The sequence below is a fragment of the Syzygium oleosum genome, unplaced genomic scaffold (genome assembly GCF_021117445.2).
Source record: "Syzygium oleosum isolate NSW1041296 unplaced genomic scaffold, Sole_v2.1 Sole_v2.01, whole genome shotgun sequence".
Classification (NCBI taxonomy): Eukaryota; Viridiplantae; Streptophyta; class Magnoliopsida; order Myrtales; family Myrtaceae; genus Syzygium; species Syzygium oleosum.
Window position 1 is genome coordinate 29,464,812 of NW_026607485.1, and position 25,066 is coordinate 29,489,877.

The 25,066-nt window shown below is 40.7% G+C and overlaps 1 protein-coding gene and 3 pseudogenes across 2 annotated transcripts; all 4 read right to left on the reverse strand.

The window, feature by feature from the left end:
* LOC115668903 (disease resistance protein L6-like) overlaps positions 1-8,589 on the reverse strand; it is a 62,956-nt pseudogene extending 54,367 nt beyond the window's left edge.
* A 1,644-nt stretch (positions 8,590-10,233) lies between these two features.
* On the reverse strand, positions 10,234-16,737 carry LOC115685206 (disease resistance protein RPV1-like; annotated as a pseudogene).
* Positions 16,738-17,517: 780 nt separating this feature from the next.
* On the reverse strand, positions 17,518-19,331 carry LOC130137417 (disease resistance protein L6-like; annotated as a pseudogene).
* Positions 19,104-23,856, reverse strand: LOC115685207 (malate dehydrogenase, glyoxysomal). Of its 2 annotated transcripts, XM_056317720.1 has the most exons (10): positions 23,726-23,856; positions 23,451-23,523; positions 22,893-23,108; positions 22,367-22,681; positions 21,710-21,799; positions 21,510-21,593; positions 19,947-19,982; positions 19,735-19,824; positions 19,534-19,628; positions 19,104-19,439 (listed from the first exon to the last, which is right to left on the reverse strand). In XM_056317720.1, the coding sequence occupies exons 2-10, from the start codon at positions 23,520-23,522 to the stop codon at positions 19,367-19,369; spliced, it is 1,071 nt and encodes a 356-aa protein (XP_056173695.1). In that variant the 5' UTR covers position 23,523; positions 23,726-23,856; the 3' UTR covers positions 19,104-19,366. The 2 variants fall into 2 exon arrangements, with proteins under 2 accessions (XP_056173695.1, XP_030466089.1); XM_030610229.2 differs by lacking the exon at positions 23,726-23,856 and having other exon boundaries at positions 23,451-23,710.
* Positions 23,857-25,066: the final 1,210 nt, after the last annotated feature.

Consider the following 25,066-nt stretch of genomic DNA (forward strand, 5'->3'; position numbering starts at 1 on the left):
ATTTAAAGTACTTAGCAGTTTTAACTTACCAATTGAGCTATCAATCGTAGACAATCTCATACACCAAGCGAGAATCAATTTCTCCAACTTGCCAAACTCGGAAAACTTGGGTGTATTGGTTAACGAGATGCACCGCGTTAAATCTATAACTTTCAACTTTTTTGCCATCTGCAATGGACAGAAAATGCCAATTACATGTCCACGAAAAGTATGGGATTACAATAGCATACAAATAGCTAGCAAATGTCAATTGATAGAATTTAAGACGAACATGAGAGAGGTGTTTTGGTACCTCGATTTGCCTCCATCCACCCCAATCGTGGGTGATGTCACTCTTCGAAAGGTCAAGCACAACCAAATTCACCGGGTGAAGATTCATCGCTGAAAGATCTAGTGAGCAATGACGCCGAGAAAGCCATCTCAGATTACCAAGAAGGTTTTTGAAGTTGCCTACAAAATTCATTCTTTCCCCACCAAGGAACCGCAGCTGTGGCAAACAGGCTAATTCTTCAGGTGTTGAGTCGTGACTAATACCCAGACTGAGTGCTCATACAGCTCGTTTTTCCTGCCAGCAGCAGCGGACAATAAAGATGAGTGTACAACGATTTCAGTAATTCTTCTTTGTTCCCAAACTAATTTAATAAAACGCAGGTTGTAACAAAACAATTACCATTTTTTCTATCAATTTGAAAATAAGACAAACGAAGCATGTTTAAAAATGTACGCTCGGTGTTGATTTTTCCGTCGTGTCACAGACTAAACACCTTCAAGGAAACAAAGAAATTTTCATTCTCGCCGAAACAATAAACGAAGAATTTTAACCATCCAAACAGCACCGTAGCTTTCTTCTCGTTTCACATGGGTTAGGCATGAAAGCATATACTTTTTTGGGAAAAAACCACCAAAAACCCCAAACTTTGCCCCCTGTGACACATTTACCCCGAACTTTTTTTTGTGACACCAAAAATCCCAAACTTTGCTATTTGTGACACATTTACCCCAATATACTGTAGCCTAGGGTATTTTAGTCTTTTTTCCCTTTTTCTATTTTTTTCTTTTTTTTTTCTTTTTTCCGGCGAGGGCGAGGGACCCTCGCCCCGCCCAGGCGAGGGTTGCCCTCGCCGGCGTTGGGCGAGGGCAGCCCTAGCCTTGCCGGCGTCGGGCGAGGGACCCTCGCCCCGCCCAGGCGAGGTGAAGGCTGCCCTCGCACGGACGGGGCAAGGGCTGCCCGCCGGCGTCGGGCGAGGGCTTCCCTCGCCCCACCCGAGCGAGGGCCACCCTCGCTCGACGCCGGCGAGGTTGCCCTCGCCGGATCGGGCGAGGGCCGCCCTCGCTCGACACCGGCGAGGGCGGCCCTCGCCGGCGTCGGATGAGGGTCACCCTCGCCGGGCGAGCGAGGCAGCCCTCGCCGACGCCGGCGAGGGGGCCGTGGCGTCGACGAGGGCTGCCCTCGCTCGTCCGGCGAGGGCGACCCTCGCTCGACGCCGGCGAGGGCCGCCCTCGCCGGCGTCGAGCGAGGGCGGCCCTTGCCCGATCTCGGTGAGGGCGACCTCGCCGGCGTCGAGCGAGGGTCGCCCTCGCGCATCTTGCGAGGGTTGCCCTCGCATGGGCGGGCGAGGGAAGCCCTCGCCCGACGCCGGCGGGCAGCCCTCGTCGCGCCCAGGCGAGGGCAGCCTTCACCTCACCTGGGCGGGGTGAGGGTCCCTCGCCCGACGCCGGCGAGGCGAGGGCTACCCTCGCCCAACGCCGGCGAGGGCAGCCCTCGCCTGGGCGGGGCGAGAGTCCTTCGCCCGACTCCGGCGAGGCGAGGGCTGCCCTCGCCCAACGCCGGCGAGGGCAGCCCTCGCCTGGGCGGGGCGAGGGTCCCTCGTCCGACGCCGGAAAAAAGAAAAAAAAATAGAAAAAGGGAAAAAAGACTAAAATACCATAGGCTACAGTATATTGGGGTAAATGTGTCACAAATAGCAAAGTTTGGGGTTTTTGGTGTCACAAAAAAAAGTCCAGGGTAAATGTGTCACAGGGGGCAAAGTTTGGGGTTTTTTGTGGTTTTTTCCCTATTTTTTTTTTTGGTTATGGAGTTGCTTTCTATTTCTCTATAAATTAGTAAACAAAGAAGGCCATCAACCAATAATCTAGATTTTAAGCGCATGAGGAGAGACTTTGATGGATTGACTATATCTTCTACTCTTGATTAGCTTTACCTCATTGCTCCTCAATATGTCTAAATTATTCTCATCAATCCACACCCAAATGCGCTTTCCAGCATCTTCGACATTGTCTTTTTTGACAACGTACCTTCCTAGATTTCGAACTTCATCATGCATCCTGAACTTATTGTTCTCATCGATCTTTATCAATGACACGAGGAGAAGAACATCAATTGGGCTCCATGGAGAATAGTCGATACTGTGCCACATGTAGTATGCATAAGTGTTATCCTCCCCGATGCAAAAACATGCTATGTCTAAGAATATGGCTCTTTCTATGTTGTCCAATTTGTTGATACTTATCATCAGTGTTTCTTGGATGTTATGAGGCAGGACTTGCTTTAACTCCTTCAATCTCTTGTCCCACTCAGATCTGATCGTGTTGGTGAAAAGAGAATCCACGACCTCCAGAGTCAAAGTAAGCCTTCCTACGCTTGAAATGACTTCTTTTGAGAATTTGTAGCAATCTTCTGGAGGAGTATTGCTTCTAAAGGCAAGCTTGCTAAAAAGCTGAATTGCTAGATCAAAAGGCATCTCCTTTACCGAGTAGTCCATGTAATTGCTAGGTCGCGTTTGGTTGTCTTTATTTCTTATTATTCTTAGGTCCCAAAGCGTTTGGTTGTCTTTATTTCTTATTATTCTTAGGTCCCAAAGTGTGACAATGATCCTACTTCTGCAACCAAACCAATCGCAGCTCCCTGCTAGGTTCTCGAGTTGTTTCTTCTCACCCACATTATTGACAACAACCAGAACTTTCTTTTTGCCAAGTCCTCTTGTTATGCGATCAATCCCCTCGTTAATGTCATAGATTTCTTGAGCTGAGTTCAACCCCAGTGTTTCGGATAATAGTTTTTTTTGCATGTCTAAAAGACGATAACTTTGGACATCTTCAAGGAAGCTACTGCAATCGAATTTAGACCGTAATCGATTGAAGATAACCCTAGCAAGAGTTGATTTACCAATACCACCTGTCCCATGGATTATAATGAAACGTCCATGGTCATCAGAGTCAACATCCAACAATTTCTCTATACGTTCTAGATCATTCGTTTCAACTAGATGGTTGGGAAGAAGTCTGTTCTTTCCCTTTAGGTTAAATAGAACCTCTCGAACAATTAATTTTATAAGTTCACCAAACCTGCCAACATAAGTTAAATATATTAAGAACGATTTACAAACAATGGCAGTTTTTCAAATGACAAATTTGAATCCATTTAAAGGGAACAATCTCCAGTTACAATGAAAAATTATCTTTAAAGGGCTTAAAATAGTTGTTGTGGCTACTGCCCAATTCCCATTGTTTGGATTTAAACACTAACTACTGCCTAGACTCGCATGGATTGAGTTTAAACACTAACATTCAGTTCGGATGCAGTGATTAAGAAGAAATGGAAAGGATTCGGATATTGATCAAAAGAAAGCAATGATTGGATTTTATGATTGTTTGGATGTTTATGAAATAAAAAAAAATTGAAATGAAGGAAATCAGGTCATTTCATTTATGGTTGATGAAGAGAAAAAAGAAGAAAGGAATGTAATTATATCTTTATGACTATTTGGTCCTTCTACTTACTCATGGGTTAAAAAACTGAAAATTAAGTTTAGTAACTTTGGCATGTCAAAGATTCAATATGAGCAACAATTAACTCATGTTATAGGAAAACGTTAAAGAATGGTACATCTAAGAATGTCACCGTCAACGTTATCACTAAACTTCTACCATTTGCAAATCAGTTATGAAGAAGGTGAGGGTGTGATGCAAGATTATTGCTTCTAGTGACCATCTTTGTAATACTTGTTATGCTGAAATTTAAGAGATATTTAACAACTATTTCTCTATTGAGTTTAAGAATGTAAATCCCATACACCGTTTGGTTTCATGAATAACATATGGAATAAAGGAGGAAAATTATCAGAATTTCTTAAATAGTCCTAAAATCAGAATTATAAAACAAATGTCTATTACCGCAACTAAACGTGCTATTAATGTTTCGCATGTTTTTTTTTTTTGTTGCAAGAAACGTCATTAAAACACGAGGGACAACAGTAGAGAATATGTGACCTGTCCCAAGTTCCCCTTTTTGCATAAAACTAAGGAAAAAAGTCACGGAAAATCCCAACTTTGCCTACTGTGACACGTTTGAACTTTTTTTTATTACATGAAAAACCTTAACTATGGCACATTTACCTTAAACTTAATCTTATAGTATAAAAAATCCCAAATTTGCACCTATGTGACTTATTTACCCTCTATTAAGTTTCCATTAGGTGATTTTTCACTCAAAACAATATCGTTTTTATTTTATTTAAGTCACGTGAGAGCCATGTCAACAATAATTTCTTTCCAGCGTCAATGTAGGCGGATTTTTTAAGGCCCTCGTTGACGGAACTTTGACCTAGGGTAAATGTGTCACACATGAGTAAAATTTGGATTTTTGATGTTACAGAAAAAAATTTAAAGTAAATGTGTCACAGTGAGTATAGTTTAGGGTTTTTGGTGGCTTTTGCCCCGAAACTATAAATTGATCTTTGTTGAAAACTAATGTTCATCAAATAATTTTTAGTTATTTGTAATGTGTAGGCAATGTTTGGAGATTGATCAAATATTCATATGCTAGTAGTACAAAATTAGAGTGCTTGATCTATAATGAATACCCATTAATATTGTTGACACCTAAATTTTGGCGTATCATTTAGTGTAATTTGCATAGAAAATTAGGGATTAAATTTTTAACCCCTAAATAAAAATATTTAAATTGCATAAACATATAGTTTAGGTCCATTTAATTTAATTGCATTTTTGCATCAGATTGGCAGTGGCGAATGAGCTTAAAATTTCATCGAACGAGACTCGGCTCGCTCGGAAGGCAAGGGCCGGGAATTACAAGTCAAACGGGCTCGGTTGTTTTAATTTGAGTTTAATTCAGCCCATTATGCTTAATTAAATAAAAGCCCAAGTTAAATCAGCCCATTTAAATTAAATTAAACCTAAGCCCAAGCCTAAGCCCATTAGGACTATAGAGCCCATCTAATTGACCTAGGTTAGCATTATATCAACATGTTTAGGTCAGATTTCAAAGGAGTAGGGGGGAGAAAAATTTTCAGATCTGATTTTGAGAGCTCAAGTGCGAGAGTGAGAGCTCAAGTGCGAGAGTGAAAGAAAGGGAGAGAAGGGAGGCCGGCAACACCGCCACCCGTGGTCGTGCCTCCCATCGCGCGTCACCGCCGCGTCGGAGGACCGCCGACACCGTCCCGGTCAGCCACCATCACTCCTTCCCTGTCCGCAAGTTATAGCCGTTGAAGGACCATCGTCGCTGCTTTGCCTCGCCGAACAGCCTGTCCCGAGAGGCTGTCGCTGCTGTTGCTGCTTCTCCATGCACCAGCCACGTCTTCTCCAGTCAACCGAGGAGCTTGTCAACGCCTCCTCTCCATCCTGTTGGTCCACGAAGCAGCAGCTACAGTTTTGAAGATTCCCCATGCGGCGTGCATAAAGACGTCTTCGTTCAGCCGCTTTCCCTCGCCAAGCTGAAGACTCTTCCCTGTCCAGCGGCCAATCAACAGAAGCTGCAGGCGGTGCACGTCAGTGAGGCCACAGCAAGCACTTCGTCCAGCGCAAGATCGGTACCACATCACCCGGAACCGTTCGTGCATCGCTGTGAGCCCCCGCCAAGTTGCTGTTCAGCCGGTCATCGCCCCCGCCGTCTTCGATGCCCGTGAGCCACCGTGTCGTCGCCACCACCGCCGTCTCGATCCGCAAAGCCCGATCCCGATCCACAATTCGAATTTGGAAGTTATCTGCAAATTAGGTAATTCAACATTATCCGATATTTTTAGAATATTTAATTTCCTAATATGGGTGTTTGAATATTTCGTGAATATCATGTGGATATTTAGATATCTTAGGATAATGTTCGATATATCCGCAATATTTTTAAATATTCAAAATTAGGAAAACTTCCTAATTTAGCAACGTATCTGGACGACTATCCGACCTTATCCCGAAGGTTCGATACGCGGCGATACGGAAAATTGTTATCTTATCCATAACGACTTGGGTACGATAATGATTTTTATCCGCTTTCCAAATTTGAATAATCGGCTTTCCGTCGATATCTATAACCCTATAGATATGACCGATAGTTTGATTTGTATGCCTAATCCGAGTTTGAAACAAATATGGCGGATCGCGTGGACGTTTTGAATGTGGTTGCTATCCTTGTTTATTTAATTGCTTTCCTTTTTCAAATAAACAGAAAATTCAAAAAATATTAATTAGATTTGAATTAGAGTTTTTGCATGTCTAGGAATCCTAAATATATCTAGAAGATAGAGTAGTTATTTAATTTAAATTAGGACTTGAGATGATTTATTTCCTAGTTTAAATTAAGTAATATTCTAATCTTAATAGATTATTCAGGTTATTTTATTATTTCGAATTTCCATGAAAATCCCAAGAAAAGAAGAATGAATTGTTTTAGGATAGATTAGGATAGATTGTATTCTTAATTTAAGTAATTCATTATTTCGAATTTTAACAAAAATCCTAAAAAGAAATCATGCTAGGGTAGATTAAGTCATCATAGTTTGCATGTTAATTTAGGCATTTTTATTATTCCGAATTTAAATTGAGAAAATACCAAAAATAATCATTCGTCTTGTCATTAGAAATAGGTCACGTCGTCGCACGACATATAGTTTGCATGCTAGGTTGCATTAATCGCATGTCATTTTCGCATGTCATTGCATATAGGCTAGATTTCATTTAAATAAGTGAAAATCCAAAAAAGAAATTGAGTGAATTGCTTGTTAATTAGAAATCATATTAGGGTGTCAATGTGATTTTCTAGCTAACAATGCAGATGCTTACGTTGCTTCCAGGTAAGTAATTCTTCCAAACTTGCAATTTATTTAATGCTTTCTGGGTGTTAAATTGGTGGTTTGCGCACCCGCATGATCACCTCACATGCTAGTGACTAAGTTAAAATGAATACAAACTGTCTGCCAAAACATTTTTTTTTTTGAAAAGAAAAGGTACCGAAAGGGCATTAGACTAGACCTAGCGTAACCAAGTCCCTGAGCTTAGAATCTCTGGTTCGTAGGAATAAAACATATCTCCCTATGTTTTATTTAGGTTTCTAATCGACCTACCACAAATAGATTAGTGGCGACTCCAAGCATGAAAACTTTTGCATGTTAAAAACTTAAACCCTAAGTTGCGAATTGGTAGGGCTTGGGGGGGCCCGAGTTAGGCTTAGTCTTAATAATCCATTAGCCTGAGAGAAATTTTAGGTCGCGACAAATATTTTGTCTGTTTGTTGTTTCCGTCTTTCTATTTTCTAAATTGTTGAACATTATTTATTTTGCGGTTTTTGACAACCAAACAAGATGATAACTCAACATTCGACGACTAGGACCATGACATAACATTCGCATTAACTTCTTTTCAACTTACATATCAATTAAAGAGAAAGTAGTAACTCGAAGACTAGATTATATATGATATAAAAGTCGATCAACGATAGACCAATTAGATCTTAGCTTAAAAAAAGTTATTCACAGATTATATTAAAAATATAGCTCAGAAAAAGTTGTGAAAAACTTACTCATTTCCTTCTAGCCTCCACCCTACTCTAGTCGGAACCTCAACAAGAGCATCTCCCCAGCGTTTCACTTCCTGCGACCCATACTTCTCCTCATGCTTAGACAAGGCATGTCTGAACAATTTGGTTTTAATCTTAACATCATCCGTCTCCACGTCGAAAAAAATGGGGAGAATCTCCTTCTTGCCGTCCGACTTTGAAGTGCAATCTACCATATGCGCAACCTCATGCAGACACCATGGACTAGAAGAGAAGCCCTTAGAGAATATGGGGATATAGATTTGAGTGTCATTAAGGGCTTGCAAAAGGTTTCCACCAATCTTCTGACCAACTCGGAGCTCTTCGTCATCTTTGAAGTTTCTCCACCATGTCCTGATAGAGGCAGCCAGTAAAGTTGTCCTGAGTATCCGGTCCCGTGAAACTTAGGAACACCTCGAACTCCATTCTTGATGTGTTAGTGGATAGTGCCATCTGTTGGATATTTCAGCAGTTTTAAAATATTTATTATAATTTATGACGGCCATATAGCCATTATTTTGTAACAGTTTTGCAACAGCCGTATAACGGCTTTCTAACGTCTTTGTAACGTTTGATTTAATTGTTCTTAAACCCTCCATTATTTTACAATAGTTTTTAACGGCTCTCTTTCTTGTATCTATAAATTGTTACTTTGAACATAATTGGAAAGTGATAGATAGATATATATACATATCAAATAAAGAATATTCTTTGTTCTTTCTTCTATCTATCTTTCCTTTCTTTGCTGGGTTATACACATAATGTTGTTCTTGTTTACTTCTAATATTTAGTGCGAAGTATAGAAGGTCTGTTGTATGTTGGGAGGATAGCCGTTAGAGCCTTACGCATCGAGTTTCGTACTTCGAGAGGCGGAATTATCTTTAAGGACAGCACTTGCATGCCTCAGACATTTTGATATTATTTTATCATGTTTTTCAATATATCGCCAATTCTTCTTATTTTTCCATGTTATCTAACAAATTTCCAACACCATCCCCTGTAGCAAACGAACGAGACTTGAGACAGAATCGAGCTGAAGGAAAATTGTAAAGAAGCTTGCTTGGAGCGAGACATCAATTGAGGGCAGCATAAAAAAAAAAACACAACTGGAAAACTGCCAAAGAAATCGAAATCGCAGCACGCCGAAATCGAAACATCGGATGAAAAAATCAACAACGAAAGCAGAGATGTACCTAGTGGACTGATTGATGGCCGACCAACAAAGCCTAGGCCGCAACCCGCGAGATCGAGAGAGACACGAGATGAGACTGGCGATTCAGGCAAGACTCCAGAGAGATCGGAAGGTGCAGCTGTAGAGACTAGAGACAGAAGGGGGCCAGATCTGAGAATGAGAACTAAAAAGCAGAGCCTGTTTTTCTCACTCTCGTTTTTTTTGGTCAGAAAGTGGATGAGTGTAATGCGGAAAATTCAAGCTACTGTCTTTGTCAGTAGATGATGCGTAGGTCTGTCCTCCTCCTCATTATAGTCCATTTCAGTCAGTCTTCCCTGCTTCGCTACGTGGAAGAGTTTCAATCCACATCAATTTGAAGGGGCATTTTATTCGTCACTGGAGTATCCTTAACGCACCTTTTTTTTAATTCCTTGGGGAACCGACGTAATACTTAAAAGAACAGTATTATAAATATGATTTCTTAATTTGTTTCTTAACTTCATTGTAATTAACGATACAAGCCACTTTTAATGGATTTTAGCTATTATCAAATATCGTAAGACCAATTTTTTCAACTTGTTTTCATTACAAACAATTACCAAAGAAAGGTTGACTCTCTCTAAAATCGAATTTCCTTGAAAAAAAATTCCGGCAATAAAAGGTTATCAATGAAACAAATAGACTCTTGCTTTTATTTTTTGGAATAACTTAAACTCAAACATTTACGAGTCAGAAAAAACAGTAACCTCATAGTCTGTATGCTCGTAAGGAGAACTTGGTGTAAGAAATTGCTGCCGGTGATTAGGGCAAATCTCCATATCTAGTTACATCTATTCATTAAAAAAAGGGATTCAAAATATTACAAGACGAGGGTCACATTCTCCTCTATCATGATTTCAAGAAGCTTTCTCAAACTATACCTCTGATTGGTAGATTACAAATTATAAACATTACTCATATTCAAACTTAACTAAATTGAAATGGGGGTGATATTTTCCCATATTATGTATTGTCCTGTAATCTTCAAATTACAAAAAGATATCGGCCATATGCATAATAACAGATAATTTGTGACCACATATGTAATGTTTCATATCTCTACAAACGTTTTTGAATTTTCCATAGGCTTCAATGTAGATTCCACATGTCGCCCTTGTTCTCGAGCTCCAAGAGGGCACTTAAGTCAATTAACTAGGACTACTCTCTAAATCACGTAGACAACACTTCAATAAGTGCATTTGGTAATTGCAGTGGTCCCCAGTATCGTTTCATCAAATGTGGGATGGACGACAAACAGGATATAATCTAAGTCATTCATAGGCTAAACTACAAGCACAAGGAGATGCCATCGTGCCTAATGCAACCGATATCAGACATTGGTAATTTGTAACTCATACTTTAGAGATAATTGAAAAACTCCATGCATCACAAGAATTCAATTTGAGCAAGAAAACACCATCAAGAAATATAATAGATTGCTCAAGAAGTGACTCGGATGAGTTCCTGTTGATGGTGAATGTGTGTTGCCAATTTGGCTTTTATTCCACGTGCAGGGCCAGCAAGTTCGGCTTAACCCATGGAGCAGGTCCTCAATACTCTGAATAACTCGCCGCCAACTCTCTCTTCCCAGCCAGCTCTACAGGTTAGCAAGAAAGGAAGCCGAAATGATAACTTATGTTTTGCTTTGGTGTAATCAAATCGCACCTGAGAATTTTGACAAGGCTATTCTGCCACACCTTTCGTCCGACCAAAGCGCACTTTGGATGCAAAGAAAATCCGGGACAAGTTCAAAGCCACTCACCTTCCTACTGCACTAGTTTGAAACCGGTCACGATATTCTTCAATCAGTCGCATGGTAGATGGAACGGTTTGTTTTAAAGCTTCTGCCAAACCCAACTCCAACTTGGTAATGTCGGCACATCGGGCAACCTTTCCATTGACTTGCAATTTTCTATCTTCACATGTACCAAATTATTCAGTTCTTTCAAGCCTTCGACCGCTCTCAACTTTCTACAACGGCATAGCTCGAGATGCTGTAGATTTTTCAACTTCGACAAGTTTGGCAATTGTTTGATACCATCACACATGGTAATGTGTAGAGACTCCAGTGATTCCATTTCCCCCAAACCTGGAATCTCCGCCAGATTAGGGAAGTCGCTGAGCTGTAACTTTAGTAGCCTCTTCAATTGTGATAGATCGGGAAGAACAGGGAATTCAGCATCTGCGATTACTAGGCATTTCAAACTCGAGGGAAGCTCTGGCAATAGGGAAAGCCGGTGGCTTGCAATTTTAAGCGTTTGGAGACTAGAAAAAACACTCATCTTTTTCGGCAATGTAGAGATTGGGCTCCATTCTAAGTCCAAGACCCTCAGACGGGTCAAGTTCCACGTTTCCCATGGGATTTCATCCATGAGATGCTGACAAAACGAGGCATCGAGCTCTTCAAGTGTCTTCAACCCTCCAAGAGCACAAGGTATCGTGTATATCTTTGTGTATGCCACCTTTAAGACTTTTAGTCTTTTTAGATTTCCAATGGAATCAGGAAGAAAGGAGATCCTCGAGAATTTTAAATCCAACTCAACCAATAATTCCATCTTGCCAATAGAGTCCGGCAGCTCATATAGATTCTTGCATCCAGAAAAAGACAAATGTGTTAAACTCGTCAACCTTCCAATGGAATCGGGGAGATCGCAGATCTCCGAAAGTTCTAAATCCAACTTGACCAATGATTCTAGTTCCCCAATAGAATCGGAAAGCTCATGTAGATTCTTGCATCCGGATAAAAGCAAATGCTTGAGATCTTTCAACCTTCCAATGAAATCAGGGAGAATAGAGATCCCCGAAAATTTTAAATCCAAATCAACCAATGATTTTAGTTTCCCGATAGAGTCTGGAAGCTCATTTAGATTCTCGCATCCAGAAAAAGACAAATGCGTGAAATTCGTCAACCTTCCAATGGAATCAGGGAGAATAGAGATTCTCGAGAGTTTTAAATCCAACTCGACCAATGATTCTAGTTTCCCGATAGAATCCGGAAGCTCATGTAGATTCTCGCATCCAAATAAAACCAAATGCTTGAGATTCCTTAACCTTCCAATAGAATTAGGAAGAATAGAGATTCCCGAGAGTTTTAAATTCAACTCAACTAATGATTCTAGTTTGCCAATAGAGTTAGGAAGATCATGTAGATTCTTGCATCCAAATAAAAGCAAATGCTTGAGATTTCTTAATCTTCCAATGGAATCAGGGAGATCAGAGATCCCCGAGAGTTTTAAATCCAACTCAACCAATGATTTTAATTCCCCGATAGAGTCTGGAAGCTCATGTAGATTCTCGCATTCTTATAAAAGTAAATACTTGAGATTCTTCAACCTTCCAATGGAATCAGGGAGGACGGAGATCTCCGAGAGTTTTAAATCCAACTTAACCAATGATTCTAGCTCCCCAACAGAGTCTGGAAGCTCATGTAGATTCTTGCATTCAGATAAAAGCAAATGCTTGAGATCTTTTAACCTTCCAATGGAATAAGGGAGATCAGAGATCCCCGAATAACTTAAATCCAAATCAACTAATGATTCTTGTTCCTCGATAAAGTCCGGAAGCTCATGTAGATTCTTGCATTTAGAAAAAGACAAATGCGTGAAATTCATCAACCTTCCAATGGAATCAGGGAGAACGGAAACCCCCGAGAGTTCTAAATCCAACTCCACCAATGATTCTAGTTCTCCGATGGAGTTCGGAAGTTCATGTAGATTCTCGCATCCAAATAAAAGCAAATGCTTGAGATTCCTTAACCTTCCAATGGAATCAGGGAGAATAGAGATCCCCGAGAGTTTTAAATCCAACTCGATCAATGATTGTAGTTCCCCCACAGAGTCTGGAAGCTCATGTAAATTCTTGCAATTAGACAAAACCAAACGTGTGAGATTCAACCTTCCAATAGAGTAAGGAAGTCGGTAGATACCAGGATGAAATCGAATTTCAAACCTCGTCAAAGATTTTAAATTGCCTAGTGTTTCAGGAAGCTTGAACGATTTGCCAAAGCAAGGCATGACAATCTCCAACAAGCATTCTAGAGAACCGATTTCTTCGGGCAACCCTTCGAGAGATGCACATCCCTCGATATTCAAAGTATTTAGCAATTCTAGCTTACCGATTGAGCTATCAATTGTAGACAATTGCTGACGCCCAATGAGAATCAATTTCTCCAACTGACCAAACTCCGAAAAATCAGGTGTCCTGGTTAACTCATCGCAACATGTCAAATCTAGAATTTTCAACTTTTTCGCCATCTGCAGTGGAAAAAACAAGGCGTATTATATGCCAACAAAAAGTATGAAACATGAAGGTCAATTGATAGAATTCGAAGTGAACATGAGTGAGGTGTGTCGGTACCTCAATATGCCTCCATCCACCCCAGTCGTGGGTGATGTCGCTTGATGAAAGGTCGAGCACGACCAAATTCACCAGGCAAAAATTCGTCGCTGTAAAATCCAGTGGACAGTGACGCCAAGAAAGCCATCTCAGACTATGAAGAAGATTTTTGAAGTCACCTACGAAATTCAGTCTTTCCCCTCCAAGAAACCTCAGCATTGGCAAGCAGGCTAATTCTTCAGGTATTAAGTCATGACTAATACCCAAACTGAGTGCTCGTATAACTCGTTTTTCCTGCCAGCAGCAACAGAGGATAAAAATTGAGTGTGCAACATAGGAAGTAAAAACCAATGCAAGTAGTCAACAATGTCAGTAGTTCTTCTTCGACCCCAAACTTATTAAATCTAACGCATGTTATAACAAAATAATTAGTGTTCTTTTCAACTTGAATATAAGACAAACCAAGCATGTTTAAAATGTCCTTCGGTGTTGAATCCTTAGTCTTTTCACAAACTAAACACCTTTTCAAGGAACCAAAAAACTCATTTTCATTCTCACCGACACAAGAAATGAGGAATTTCAACTAACCAAATAGCGCGTTAGCTTTATTCTCATTTCACATGGGTAAGGCATGAAAACATATACTTTTGTTGTTTAGGAGTTCCTTTCTATTTTACTATAAGTTAAAAAGCAAAGCAGGCCATTTTCATTTTAAAGCACATGACCAAAGATTTTGCTCCATCGATTATATCTTCAACTCGTAATAACTTTCACCTTGTTGCTCCTCAGTATGTCTAGAGTGTTCTCATCAATCAGCACCCAACAACGCTGTCCAGCATCTTCAAAATTGTCTTCCTTGACAATGTACCTTCCAAGATCTCGAATTTCATCATGCATCCAGAACCTATTGAACTCATCAATCTTTATCAATGACATGAGGAGAAGAACATCAATTGCGCTGCGTGGAGAATATCCGCTACTACGCCACATGTAATCCGCATAAGTCTTATACTCCCCGATGCAAAAACATGCTATGTCTAGGAATATGGCTTTTTCTATATCGTCCAACTTGTTGATACTTATCATCAATGTATTTCGGATGTGCTTATGCGGGACTTGCTTTAAGTCCTCCAATGTCTCGTCCCACTCTGATCTAACCGTGTTGGCAAAAAGAGAACCCACTACTTCCAAAGTCAAAGGAAGCCTTCCTATGCTTGAAACGACTCCTTTCGAGAAATTGTACCAATCTATTGGAGGAGTTTCGCTTCTAAAGGCGTGCTTGCTGAAAAGCTGAATCGCTTGAACTAGGGGCATCTCCTTCACTGGGTAGGCCAAGTAATTGCTAAGTGACATTTGGTTGTCCTTATCAAGTATTGTGCTTTTGTCCCTGACTGTGACAACAATCCTACTTCCGGAACCGAACCAATCAGATCTCCCTGTGAGGTTCTCAAGTTGCCTCTTCTCGTCCACATTATCAACAACTACCAGAACTTTCTTGTTGCTAAGTCCTCTTCTTATGCGATCGATCCCATCGTTGGTGTCATGGATTCCATCAACAGAGGTCGAGCCCAGTGTGTCGGATAACAGTTTCTTTTGCACATCTAAAAGACCTTGACATGGAACATCATCAAGGAAACTACTGCAATTGAATTTAGACCGGAATCGGTTGAAGGTAACGCTAGCAAGAGTTGATTTACCAATACCACCTATTCCATGGATTATAAGAAATTGTACATGGTCATCAGAGTCAGCATCCAACAGTTTCTCTATATGTACTAAATCATCCGTTTCAACTAGATGGTCGGGAAGAGGTCTGTCCTTCCCCTTCAGCTTACGTAGAAGCTCTCGAACAATCAAATTTATAAGCTCCCCGTACCTGCCAGACAGCGATGGTGGACCAATTCATACTGAGAAAATAATGACATATGTACTACTCCAAACTTTCAAGCGTAAGCGATTTGAATAACATAAGCTAAATATATCAAGACCGATGTACAAATGGTGGCAGTTCTTCAATAACAAATTTGAATCCATTTAAGCATAACAATCTCAAGTTACAAAGAAAATCATCTAAATTATAATAAAAGGCCTCGGATTAGCTGTTATCGTAGTCCAGATTCCCGTTGATTGAATTTAAACACTAACTGCTGCCCAAGAAATTAGGTCATTTCGTATTTGGTTGAAGAATAGAGAAGAGTGGAAAGGAATCTCGCCTTACTGCTCAATAAAGAAATTTCAATTTATACCGCGTCTCCATGTCACCTCTCCCTCTCTTCTCTCTCTGGAGATCTCGATGAGATCTGGGAGACTCCATCGAGACACTGTCAATATATAGATGAAAACCTCCAGATCTTGAGGACACAAGTCAAAGCTTGGGTGCTGCATCAAGTGGTGTGAGCTCCATCGCTACCGGAGAGAGAATTTGCTCTTTTCTTTGGTTGGGGAAATTTTTTGTTATGTTAAGAGCTGATTTAAAAACAAAACTAAGTCCTGGACAGATCATATCGAAATTGATAACTCAGAAAAAGTTGTGGAAAACTTACCCTTTTCCTTCCAGCTTCCATCCTACTCTAGTTGGAACCTCCACAAGAGCAACTTCCCAGCGCTTCACCTCATCGGGGCCATACTTATTCTTATGCACAGACAGGGCATTTCTGTACAATTCGGTTTTGAGCTTGACATCGTCCGGCTCCACGTCCAAGAAAACGGGGAGAATCTCCTTCTTCCCGTCCGAATTTGAAGTGCAATCTACCATATGTGCAACTTCGCGGAGACACCACGGACTGGAAGCAAAGCCCTTAGAGAAGATGGGGATGTAGATTTGAGTGTTGTCAAGGGCTCGCAGAAGGTTTCCGCCAATCTTCTGACCGACTCGGAGCTCTTCGTTGTCTTTGAAGACGCGGATTCCTTTCTCCACCATCTGACTATAGAGGCAACTGGTAAAATGGTCCCGAGTATCCGGTCCCCTGAAACTCAGGAACACCTCGAACTCCATTCCTAACGGGTTAGTGGCCGGTGCCATTGCACGTTAGCAAACGAGACTTGAGACAGAATGGTTCTGAAGGAAAATCGACAATGAGCTTGCCTGAGGCGAGACATCAATTGAGGGCAGCTTAAATAAAGAAACAACACGCAAACTGCCAAAGAAATCGAAATCGCAGAACATCGAAATCGAAAGCGAAAGCAGAGAGGTACCTAGTGGGCTGATTGATGGCCTCCGACAATGGCGAGTTCGCAACCTGCGAGATCAAGAGAGAGACGAGACGAGATTGGCGACACTGGCAAGACTCGAGAGAGATCGGACGTTGCAGCTGTAGAGACTAGAGAGAGACGGGCCAGACCTGAGAATGAGAACTAGAAATTTGAACATACTTCATTAATTCTATGAAAAGTCGGCCAAAAGTAGGCCACCGTCGTCCAGGTTGAACGACCATTCTACAGTCTAATGTGGAAAGTTCATGCTACTTTTCTTTCGTAGTAGATGGTGAGTGGGTCTGTCATCCTCCTCATTATAGTAAAAGGGTCATAGTCCTCCCAGCTTTTCTACGTGGAAGAGTTTCAATCCACATCAATTCGAGGGAGAACTTTCTCCCTCATTGGACTATCCTACCATTCTTTTTCCTTTTTTAAATTCATTGAAGAATGAACGTGATAGTTAAAAAAAAAAAAGAATAGTATTGTAAATATTATTTCTTAATTTCAGTCCTAACTTCTTTATAATAAACGATGGAAGCCGCATTTAGCGGATTTTGATTAGTATCAAATATCATAGAGTCAATTTTTACTACTTGGTTTCATCACAAACAATTACCCGGTCATGGTCGACTTTCTCTAAAATTGAATTTCCTTGAAAATAGTTTCCAGCGATAAGAAATTATTAATGAAACAAAGAGACCCTTACTTTTATTTTTGGAACAAATTTAACTCGAACTTTCACAATTTGAAAAAAAAAACAATAATCTCTTAGTCTGTATGCTCGTAAGGAGAACTTGGTGTGTGAAATTGCTGCTGGTGATTAGGGCAAATCTCCGGAGAGACACCTCCAACTGAAAACTCTCAATCTTGTGCTATTGTGTCCAGATGATAATTTCAGCTCTCTCTCTTTGCCCACTACACCCAAGAAGAGCATCTATAATGGCCCTCTCGCTCATTTGTCTCTTAAATCTTCTGGACAAAGCCATAGAGAGCCGTCCCTATATATAATTGTGCTTTTGTCCATGACTGTGATGATGATCCTACTTCTTGAACCGAACCAATCTCATCTCCTGGCGAGGTTCTCGAGTTGCCTCTTCTTGTCCACATCATCAACAACAATCGGAACTTTCTTGTTGCCAAGTCCTCTTCTTATGCGATCAATCCCGTTGTTGGGGTCATGATTTCCGTCAGCAAAGGTCAAGCCCAATGTGTCAGGTAACAGTTTCTTTTGCAAGTCTAAAAGACCTTGACGTGGGACATCATCAAGGAAACTATTGCAATTGAATTTAGAGTGGAATCGGTTGAAGATAACGCTAGCAAGAGTTGATTTACCAATACCACCTATTCCATGGATTATAAGGAATCGTACATGGTCATCAGTGTCAACATCCAACAGTTCCTCTATACATTCTAAATCATCCCTTTCAACTAGATGGTCAGGAAGAGGTCTGTTCTTCCCCTTCAACTTAAGTAGAAGCTCTAGAGCAATCAATTTTATTAGCTCCCCATACCTAGCGGGCAACGATAGTGAAGGAATTCAGAGTAAGACAATGATGACATTGTACTATTCCTAACTTTCAAGCATATGGGATTTGAATAGCATAAGCTAGATATATCAAGACCGATTTACAAATGGTGGCAGTTTTTCAATAACAAATTTGAAACCATTTAAACATAACAATCTCAAGTTACAATGAAAATCATCTAAATTATAATAGAAGGCCTCAAATTAGCTGTTGTCGTTGTCCAGATTCCCATTGACTGGATTTAAACACTAACTGCCGCCCAGACTCTCATTGGCCATGTTAAAACACAGTGATTAAGAGAAAATGAAGGAAATTGGGTCATTTCGTATTTGGTTGAAGAAGAGAGCATCTCCCCAGCGCTTCACTTCATCGGGGCCATACTTCTTCAAATGCTTAGACAGGGCATCTCTGTACAGTTCGGTTTTGAGCTTGACATCATCCGGCTCCACATCGAAGAATACGGGGAGGATCTCCGTCTTCCAGTCTGACTTTGAAGTGCCCAGATACGAAAAGAGAACAAAAGAAGAACTTTACTTTCATTGTTGGAACAAGTTCAACCCGAACTTTCACAAGTACAAGAAAAAAGACACATCCTCACACTTGTGGGAAAACGTTAGAGTCAGCAATCTATTAATCTGAATGCTCCAATTAAGGAGAACATGGTGTGAGAAGTTGCCACTGGCTATTAGGGAGAATCAGTTGAGAGGCATCTCCAATTGAAAATTCTCCTAACTTGTGCCTCTTGTGTTCGAATGATAACTTCAACTCCCTCTGCCCACTACACCCAAGAATAGCCTCTGTAATGGCCCTCTTTGCTCATTTGCCTCTTAAGTCATCTGCACAAAGCCACAAAAAGCCGCACTCGAGTCTCTTAAACTTCAAGCCTAGTGACAGAGACGAGCTTCAGCTTGTTGAGCACTCTCTGTCTATCATTTGCTTATAGCGGCATTGCGCAGTTGCAGTGCAACTTAGAGGCGACACTACAGGTGCATAAGAAAGTCAAAAACACAGATGCAAACACGGAGACGATGGGCATAGAACTATAATATACAAACATCCGTCCACCTCGTTATTACACAAATTACCATTCAAGTACGTTGCATTCAAGAAAAGAAAAACCTCCGTGTTTTTCCTACGTCAGCTATGTAGAATAAACTTCGATATCTTCCCGGGTCTGAACCACTTATTCCCAAGAACCAATTCTGGAGTAGAAAATAACCGCAAACTATGAAGAGGCCATCTCTTCCGTTCCGAAAAGCAACGTCTTTAACCCGCTCACTTCTTGATGAATGAAATGCCCTTCTGAATACTCTCTGCTAACTCTTTCTTTGCCTTTTCCAAGCCAGCTCTACAGGTTAACAAATAAACACGAAATTAAAAACTTCTTCCTTTGATGTAATCAAAACATACATAAAAATTTCGAGATTATTAAAACTCCAGACCTTTCATACTCATTCAGCGGGCCAAGGGGACGAACCTCCTCAGCCCCGGTACGACCAAGGCACACTTTTGATGCAAAGAATGGAAGCTCAGTCACCTGAAATATGGGGACAACGATAAAGAAAATCACTGGTGGTTTCATTTGGATTTGAGAGAAATGCAAAGATTTTTCAATCTCAACAGGTTCTTTCCAGGCACCAAACCTGAGAAGCAACAAATGCACACTCGACAATACCAGCGTCACCCCTTAACCCACGCAGGCACGCATCGGCAAACTTCACAGCAGCATATGCCTGCATATTTCATTTTCACATTATTTGAGCATGTGAAAAGAGTCCACGTATCAAATAGACATCAAATTTCCTGTTCGTGAAAAAGATCAGATTACATCTCAAGGGCCATAAAAAGGACTGACCATTGAAAGAGTTGCCGAGCCAGTTCCAGCTTTAGCCTGAAAGTTGTCAAGCCACAGACGTACACAATTCAGTTGGCTTAACAACAAAAACGTAAGGAAGCAGAGAAGCGAAGCCTAAGATGTCATGTCATAATTTCATTGTCGAAATACATGCAAAAATATACAGTTTCAGTAAGATATCAACACTCACTTTTAGAAAATCTGATATATCTAACAATCCTGTCGCTACATGAACTCTCCTATTATCATCAAAATGCAAGTCATTCTCTTAACCATAACAACTAAAGATGTATATGGTGCTCTGTTTCCACATTCTTTCTGTTACCCTCCTTTGTTTTCCTTAATGAGGACCAGACAAAATAATCAGAAACTAAGTTTAGGAACCACTTTCCCAAAGGCCCTTGGGTTCTAAAGGCCTAGGGCAAATGCAAGTACCGTTTGGCAAATTTTTTGGAGAGCTTTAGGAAGATGCAATTGCGTTTCCAAAAGCTTTTAGCCAAGGCAAGTCTGGAGGTGCTTTGGGCTCTGAGCATTTCCGGAATGCAAATACATTTTTTTTTCTTCCAACTTTGCTCTCGCTAAACTTTCATAATTCTAGAAATGTCCCCACCTCACGCGATGTCACCGGCGAGGGTTCAGGCCGTCTGCGAGGCCGGATCTAGTACTGACCAGTCTAGGTCGTGCCACCTCAAGCAAGATTGGCCGGCAGCCGATTTGGCTCGCAGGCGGCTGAGTTCTGCTGGCAAAGATTTGAGAATTTAAAAAGACAAAACTAGCTAAAGTCCTTTATAAAGTGTAGTTTTTTCCAAAAGGCATTTAAGTCAAAGTTGCTTCCCAATGTGTTTTTAAATTACACTTTACCAATCACTATTTACATTTTGGAAATACCCTTTCACCAAAGTCCTTTGCATTTTCTCAAAGGCTTTCCCCAAAAGTATTCCCAAACGCACCCTAAGATACTCTCCACAACTGCTTGCTTCTACCAATCGCCCAAGACAAAGTGATTACCTTCTACATACTTTCACATGCAAGGTGTCTTAATAATTCGGACAAAAATCTTTATACTAACACATTTCCCTGGGTAGCGGTAATGGATAGGTTTTCAAGGTTGCAGTAATCAAATTCTAGTAGAGATAATATTAAGCTCTCTTCGGTTCATTACAGTGCATAGGCAAAGGCTTGACACCATAAAGTTGACTTGAGAAAGATATATGCCTACATGGCCCTACGATATGATTATTGCGAATATCTCGTCCTTCTCGTAAAGAAAGTTTTTGGCAGAGTATATCTTTGAAATGGCTAGTAAATTTAAAGAATTTAGAGTTCTAACATGATTAAGAATGCAGTCATATGTCTGGGGAAAAAATGCTTGCTTGTAACAGTGTACTCCTTAGGCAGCCTCAGTACACCGAAGCTTGTCACAAGCCCTTAAGAAAATGAACATCACTAGAACAGCTAAAGCACTACTTTATGACCTGAAAATGCAAAACTGAAGAGACTAACGGAAAATGATATGACGGTTAATTTGACGTCCACATCCATAACAAATTGAAATTTACATACCTCGACAACTTCTGTCCCGCCATTTTGGATGCGTGATGTCAGATAATCAATTTCTTGAGGAGTGAAAGAACAAGGTGGTTTAACCTACAGATTTTGAAAATGCCAATTGACATTTAGCATTCTAGAGGAAAGTTGCAATTTCTAACAGCATCCCTGTCAAACATATAAGAAGTTCTCATCAGGTAGAATACATTACAAACCTGAGATAAAAGAGGTAAAATTGTCACTCCTGCATGACCCCCAACAACTGGAACATCAACTTCTCTAGGATCAAGACCCAGTACTTCTGCCTGCAAGACACAATAGATCAGAAATCTACCTGGGAAAGGAAAAAAGTTGTTGGCTTTCATAGCATTGTCTCAAAACTGGTATCTTATACAATTTTGCTGCTTGAGCGTTAATACCAAGTAACTATGACCATAAACACCCTCATCATCATGAGAAGAGAACCAATAACACTCACTAATACAGAACAGCAGTTACATGATTATTTCACCTAAATCAATCAAATACATGGGGCTTCTGGACTCTACTGCTAGACTTGCAAATAGCCTGGTTTTATTAACTTGCTTCTAAACCACTGCTCATGATCCCATAGATGGGCGTTAGCCTATTTAATAAAATTCAGCTAAGTTGTCTTTTCACAAGCCAGAAAAAGGTTGATGCCCTTGGAGCAAGTTATTAATTGCGGGTACGCAAGATATAACGTTTGAGACAAGAGAGCATGCTAAACAGGGTAACATATGCTTCTAACTTTGTAGGCTCATACAAAGTGACGACCTGATACTCTGAACATAAAGATACTCGATGCATCTCGATAGTATCAGCAAGACAGTAGAAGCAGGAGTGATACCTACCACAAAGGTATTTGCTCTAACTACATCGAGCATGGTCACACCCAACAGTCTCTTTGGATCGTAAGTGCCAGCTCTCTTGAAAACTTCGGCTGCAATGGGAACTGTGGAGTTAACAGGGTTGCTAATCAGGTTAACGATAGCTTTCGGGCAAGATTTGGCAATTCCTTCACAAAGGGTTCTGACGATTCCAGCATTTATTTTGAACAGGTCATCTCTTGTCATTCCCGGTTTCCTAGGAACTCCAGCAGGGATGATGACAAGGTCCATTCCTACAAGGGCTTCCTCCAGTTGTTGCTGTCCCAGAAATCCGCGGACCTGATTATAGAAGCAACAAATTAGTCTGACGTATTAAATGATCCATACACAATGATGATATCGAGCTCACTCATCTGAAAAGGTAATACAAACAATATCCCCAGAAAACGATAAAAAATATCAATTTCCATGTTCACTTACAGACCAACAATTCCGTTCATCCTAAATTCAGCAAATAGCATGCGAATTATCAATGGGAGGGGAAACTCACCACGGCACCGGTGTCCATGTGGCTGATATCAGCTGTGACACCAGGAGTATTCACAACATCATACAGATGAAGAACAGAGACGAGCGGGTTGATCTTCATCAACATTGCCAGAGGCTGCCCAATGCCTCCAGACGCTCCCAGGATCGCGACCTTAAATCCTGGCGCCGCGCCCTTCGCCCGGCAATTCGCACGCCTTAAGCCCGAGCTCTCCTCCATCTAAAAACCAACCACAATGCACAAATCACTCCTCATAACCTCTTCAACCAAGAAACTAAGCATCATAACCTGCCGCACACACGTATAAAAAAAGCATCGCCAGCTTCGATAGTCGCAGCTCACGATTCAATCAAAGTCTACCAATCGCATAACCTTTCAAGAAATCAACGACTACCCATTTCAAATTAGTGATTGTTGAGTCACAAGACGACTCACCCACAAAAAAAAGCAGAAAAAACCACAGCGAATTCGGTGCCATCCATCACCAAGAAAGTGAGGGAATAAAAAGAAAAAGGGCACGACCCATGATCAAGGAAGAGCGCTCAAATTCAATGGAGATACCTGGAAATTAGGTGGGTGAAGGTGGGCAGAGATTCTTGCAATGCGTTGGTTGGCCTCGGAAGCGGGCTGCATCCTGAATTCCAGTCGGAGTCACGCGCCAATGGCAAAGAGAAAGGCTAAGGAAGCGAATAAATACAAAAGGCAAGAAGCAGAGGCTGAGATTGAGATTGAGATCGAGATCGAAGATGACGTGAGGGAGAGAGTGGGTCGAAGGATTTGGGAAGTGTGGAAGAAAAGAAAGGGGAGATGGATTAAAATCTTATCCTACTGCTAAGAATGATAATGGTTGTGGCCTTCGATGCACTTCGCTCCTCTGCCTCTCCTTTGACTATCCGAATCCTCCACCGTCTCCTTCGTTCCTCCTTTGTTTGCTTCTCGTCGTTCTCGACCCCCTTTGTTTTATCCTCCTTACTTTTTTCTCGTTTTCTGGTTACATCTTCAATAATTTGGCTGTCGGTTTTCTGAGGTGCAGTGCTCGTTGAGCTCCAGGACCCATCTCAAAATTATAACTTGGGTTAATATCGCGAAAAACTTCAAATTGATACGCATGAAAATTGCTGAGTTGGATGATACGTGAAAATTGATGGATGTACTGGTTTGGGATCTTACCTCCCTTTGTTACATGTGTAACATTTTTTGATTTTTCGTGATATTATTAACAGAGGGTAAATGTGTCACAAATGTACAATCTTAGAGTTTTCGGTGTTCAAAAAATTAGTTCTAGATAAATTTGTCACATGTGCACCAAATTTAATTTTTTTTTATTTTTGGGTAAATTTGTCACAGGAGTACTAGTTTAGAGTTTGTCACGGTATTAACCCATTAGTTTTTCCTACATTTTTTTAAGCTAATATCACTAAAAGATCCAAACTAATATCTGATTTACCTAAATTAATTTTATTATCACAAAAAATCTTAAACATGTACAATCGTGATACATTTACTGCAAACTAAGATTTGGGTCACAAAAAATCCCAATTGGGTTCATTTGAACTACATTTGCCTTAATTTTGCGAATTTGGTAAATTTGTCACAACTCACAAGTATACTAATTTGGGGATTTTTGTAACACCAAAATTAGTTTTGAGTAAATTCAGCATAGATGTATTAATTTGAAAGTTGAATACGGCATAACTGTACTAATTTGAGATTTTGAGTGGTATTAGCCTCTTATTTTTCGAATATCAATTAGGAGGCCAAATATCTTTACGACACTGGATTAATTCCGCATGCAGCGCACACGATGAGTGATTAGAAACACTTAGGCTATTTTGTGTGGGAGTGATTGCAAGACAATGTATGCGTGCGGTCATTTTAATCTTGATCTTGAGCAAGAAAGACAACAACATATAAGTGCAGTGATTTGAACCTGGCCTAGAACAAAAAGAAAAGGCGACAAAATTAGGAAGATGGTGTTCTTGCTAAGGTTGTGGGTTCAAGAGGTGTAACAAGGTTGAGGATCCCTTACCTAGTTGGTGTCCTAGCTATGATTCCCCTTAACTAGATAGCGGATTGTGTTCCAACAACAAAAAAATCCTAGAGTCCTTCATTTCTTCTACCAACCCCAGATTGACTTGTCTATACAATGCTTGACTCCAATCTTACACACCATGTAT

What these genes read in the sequence shown, in the direction of transcription:
- LOC115685207 (XM_056317720.1), bottom strand. Translation starts at nt 23,522, where the DNA reads ATGCAGCCCGCTTCCGAGGCCAACCAACGCATTGCAAGAATCTCTGCC. An exon ending in GCGGGACAGAAGTTGTCGAG is followed by an intron (nt 19,983 to 21,509) that starts GTATGTAAATTT and finishes GACAACTTTCAG; the next exon opens with GCTAAAGCTGGAACTGGCTC. An exon ending in GCTCGGCAACTCTTTCAATG is followed by an intron (nt 19,825 to 19,946) that starts GTCAGTCCTTTT and finishes TGAAATATGCAG; the next exon opens with GCATATGCTGCTGTGAAGTT.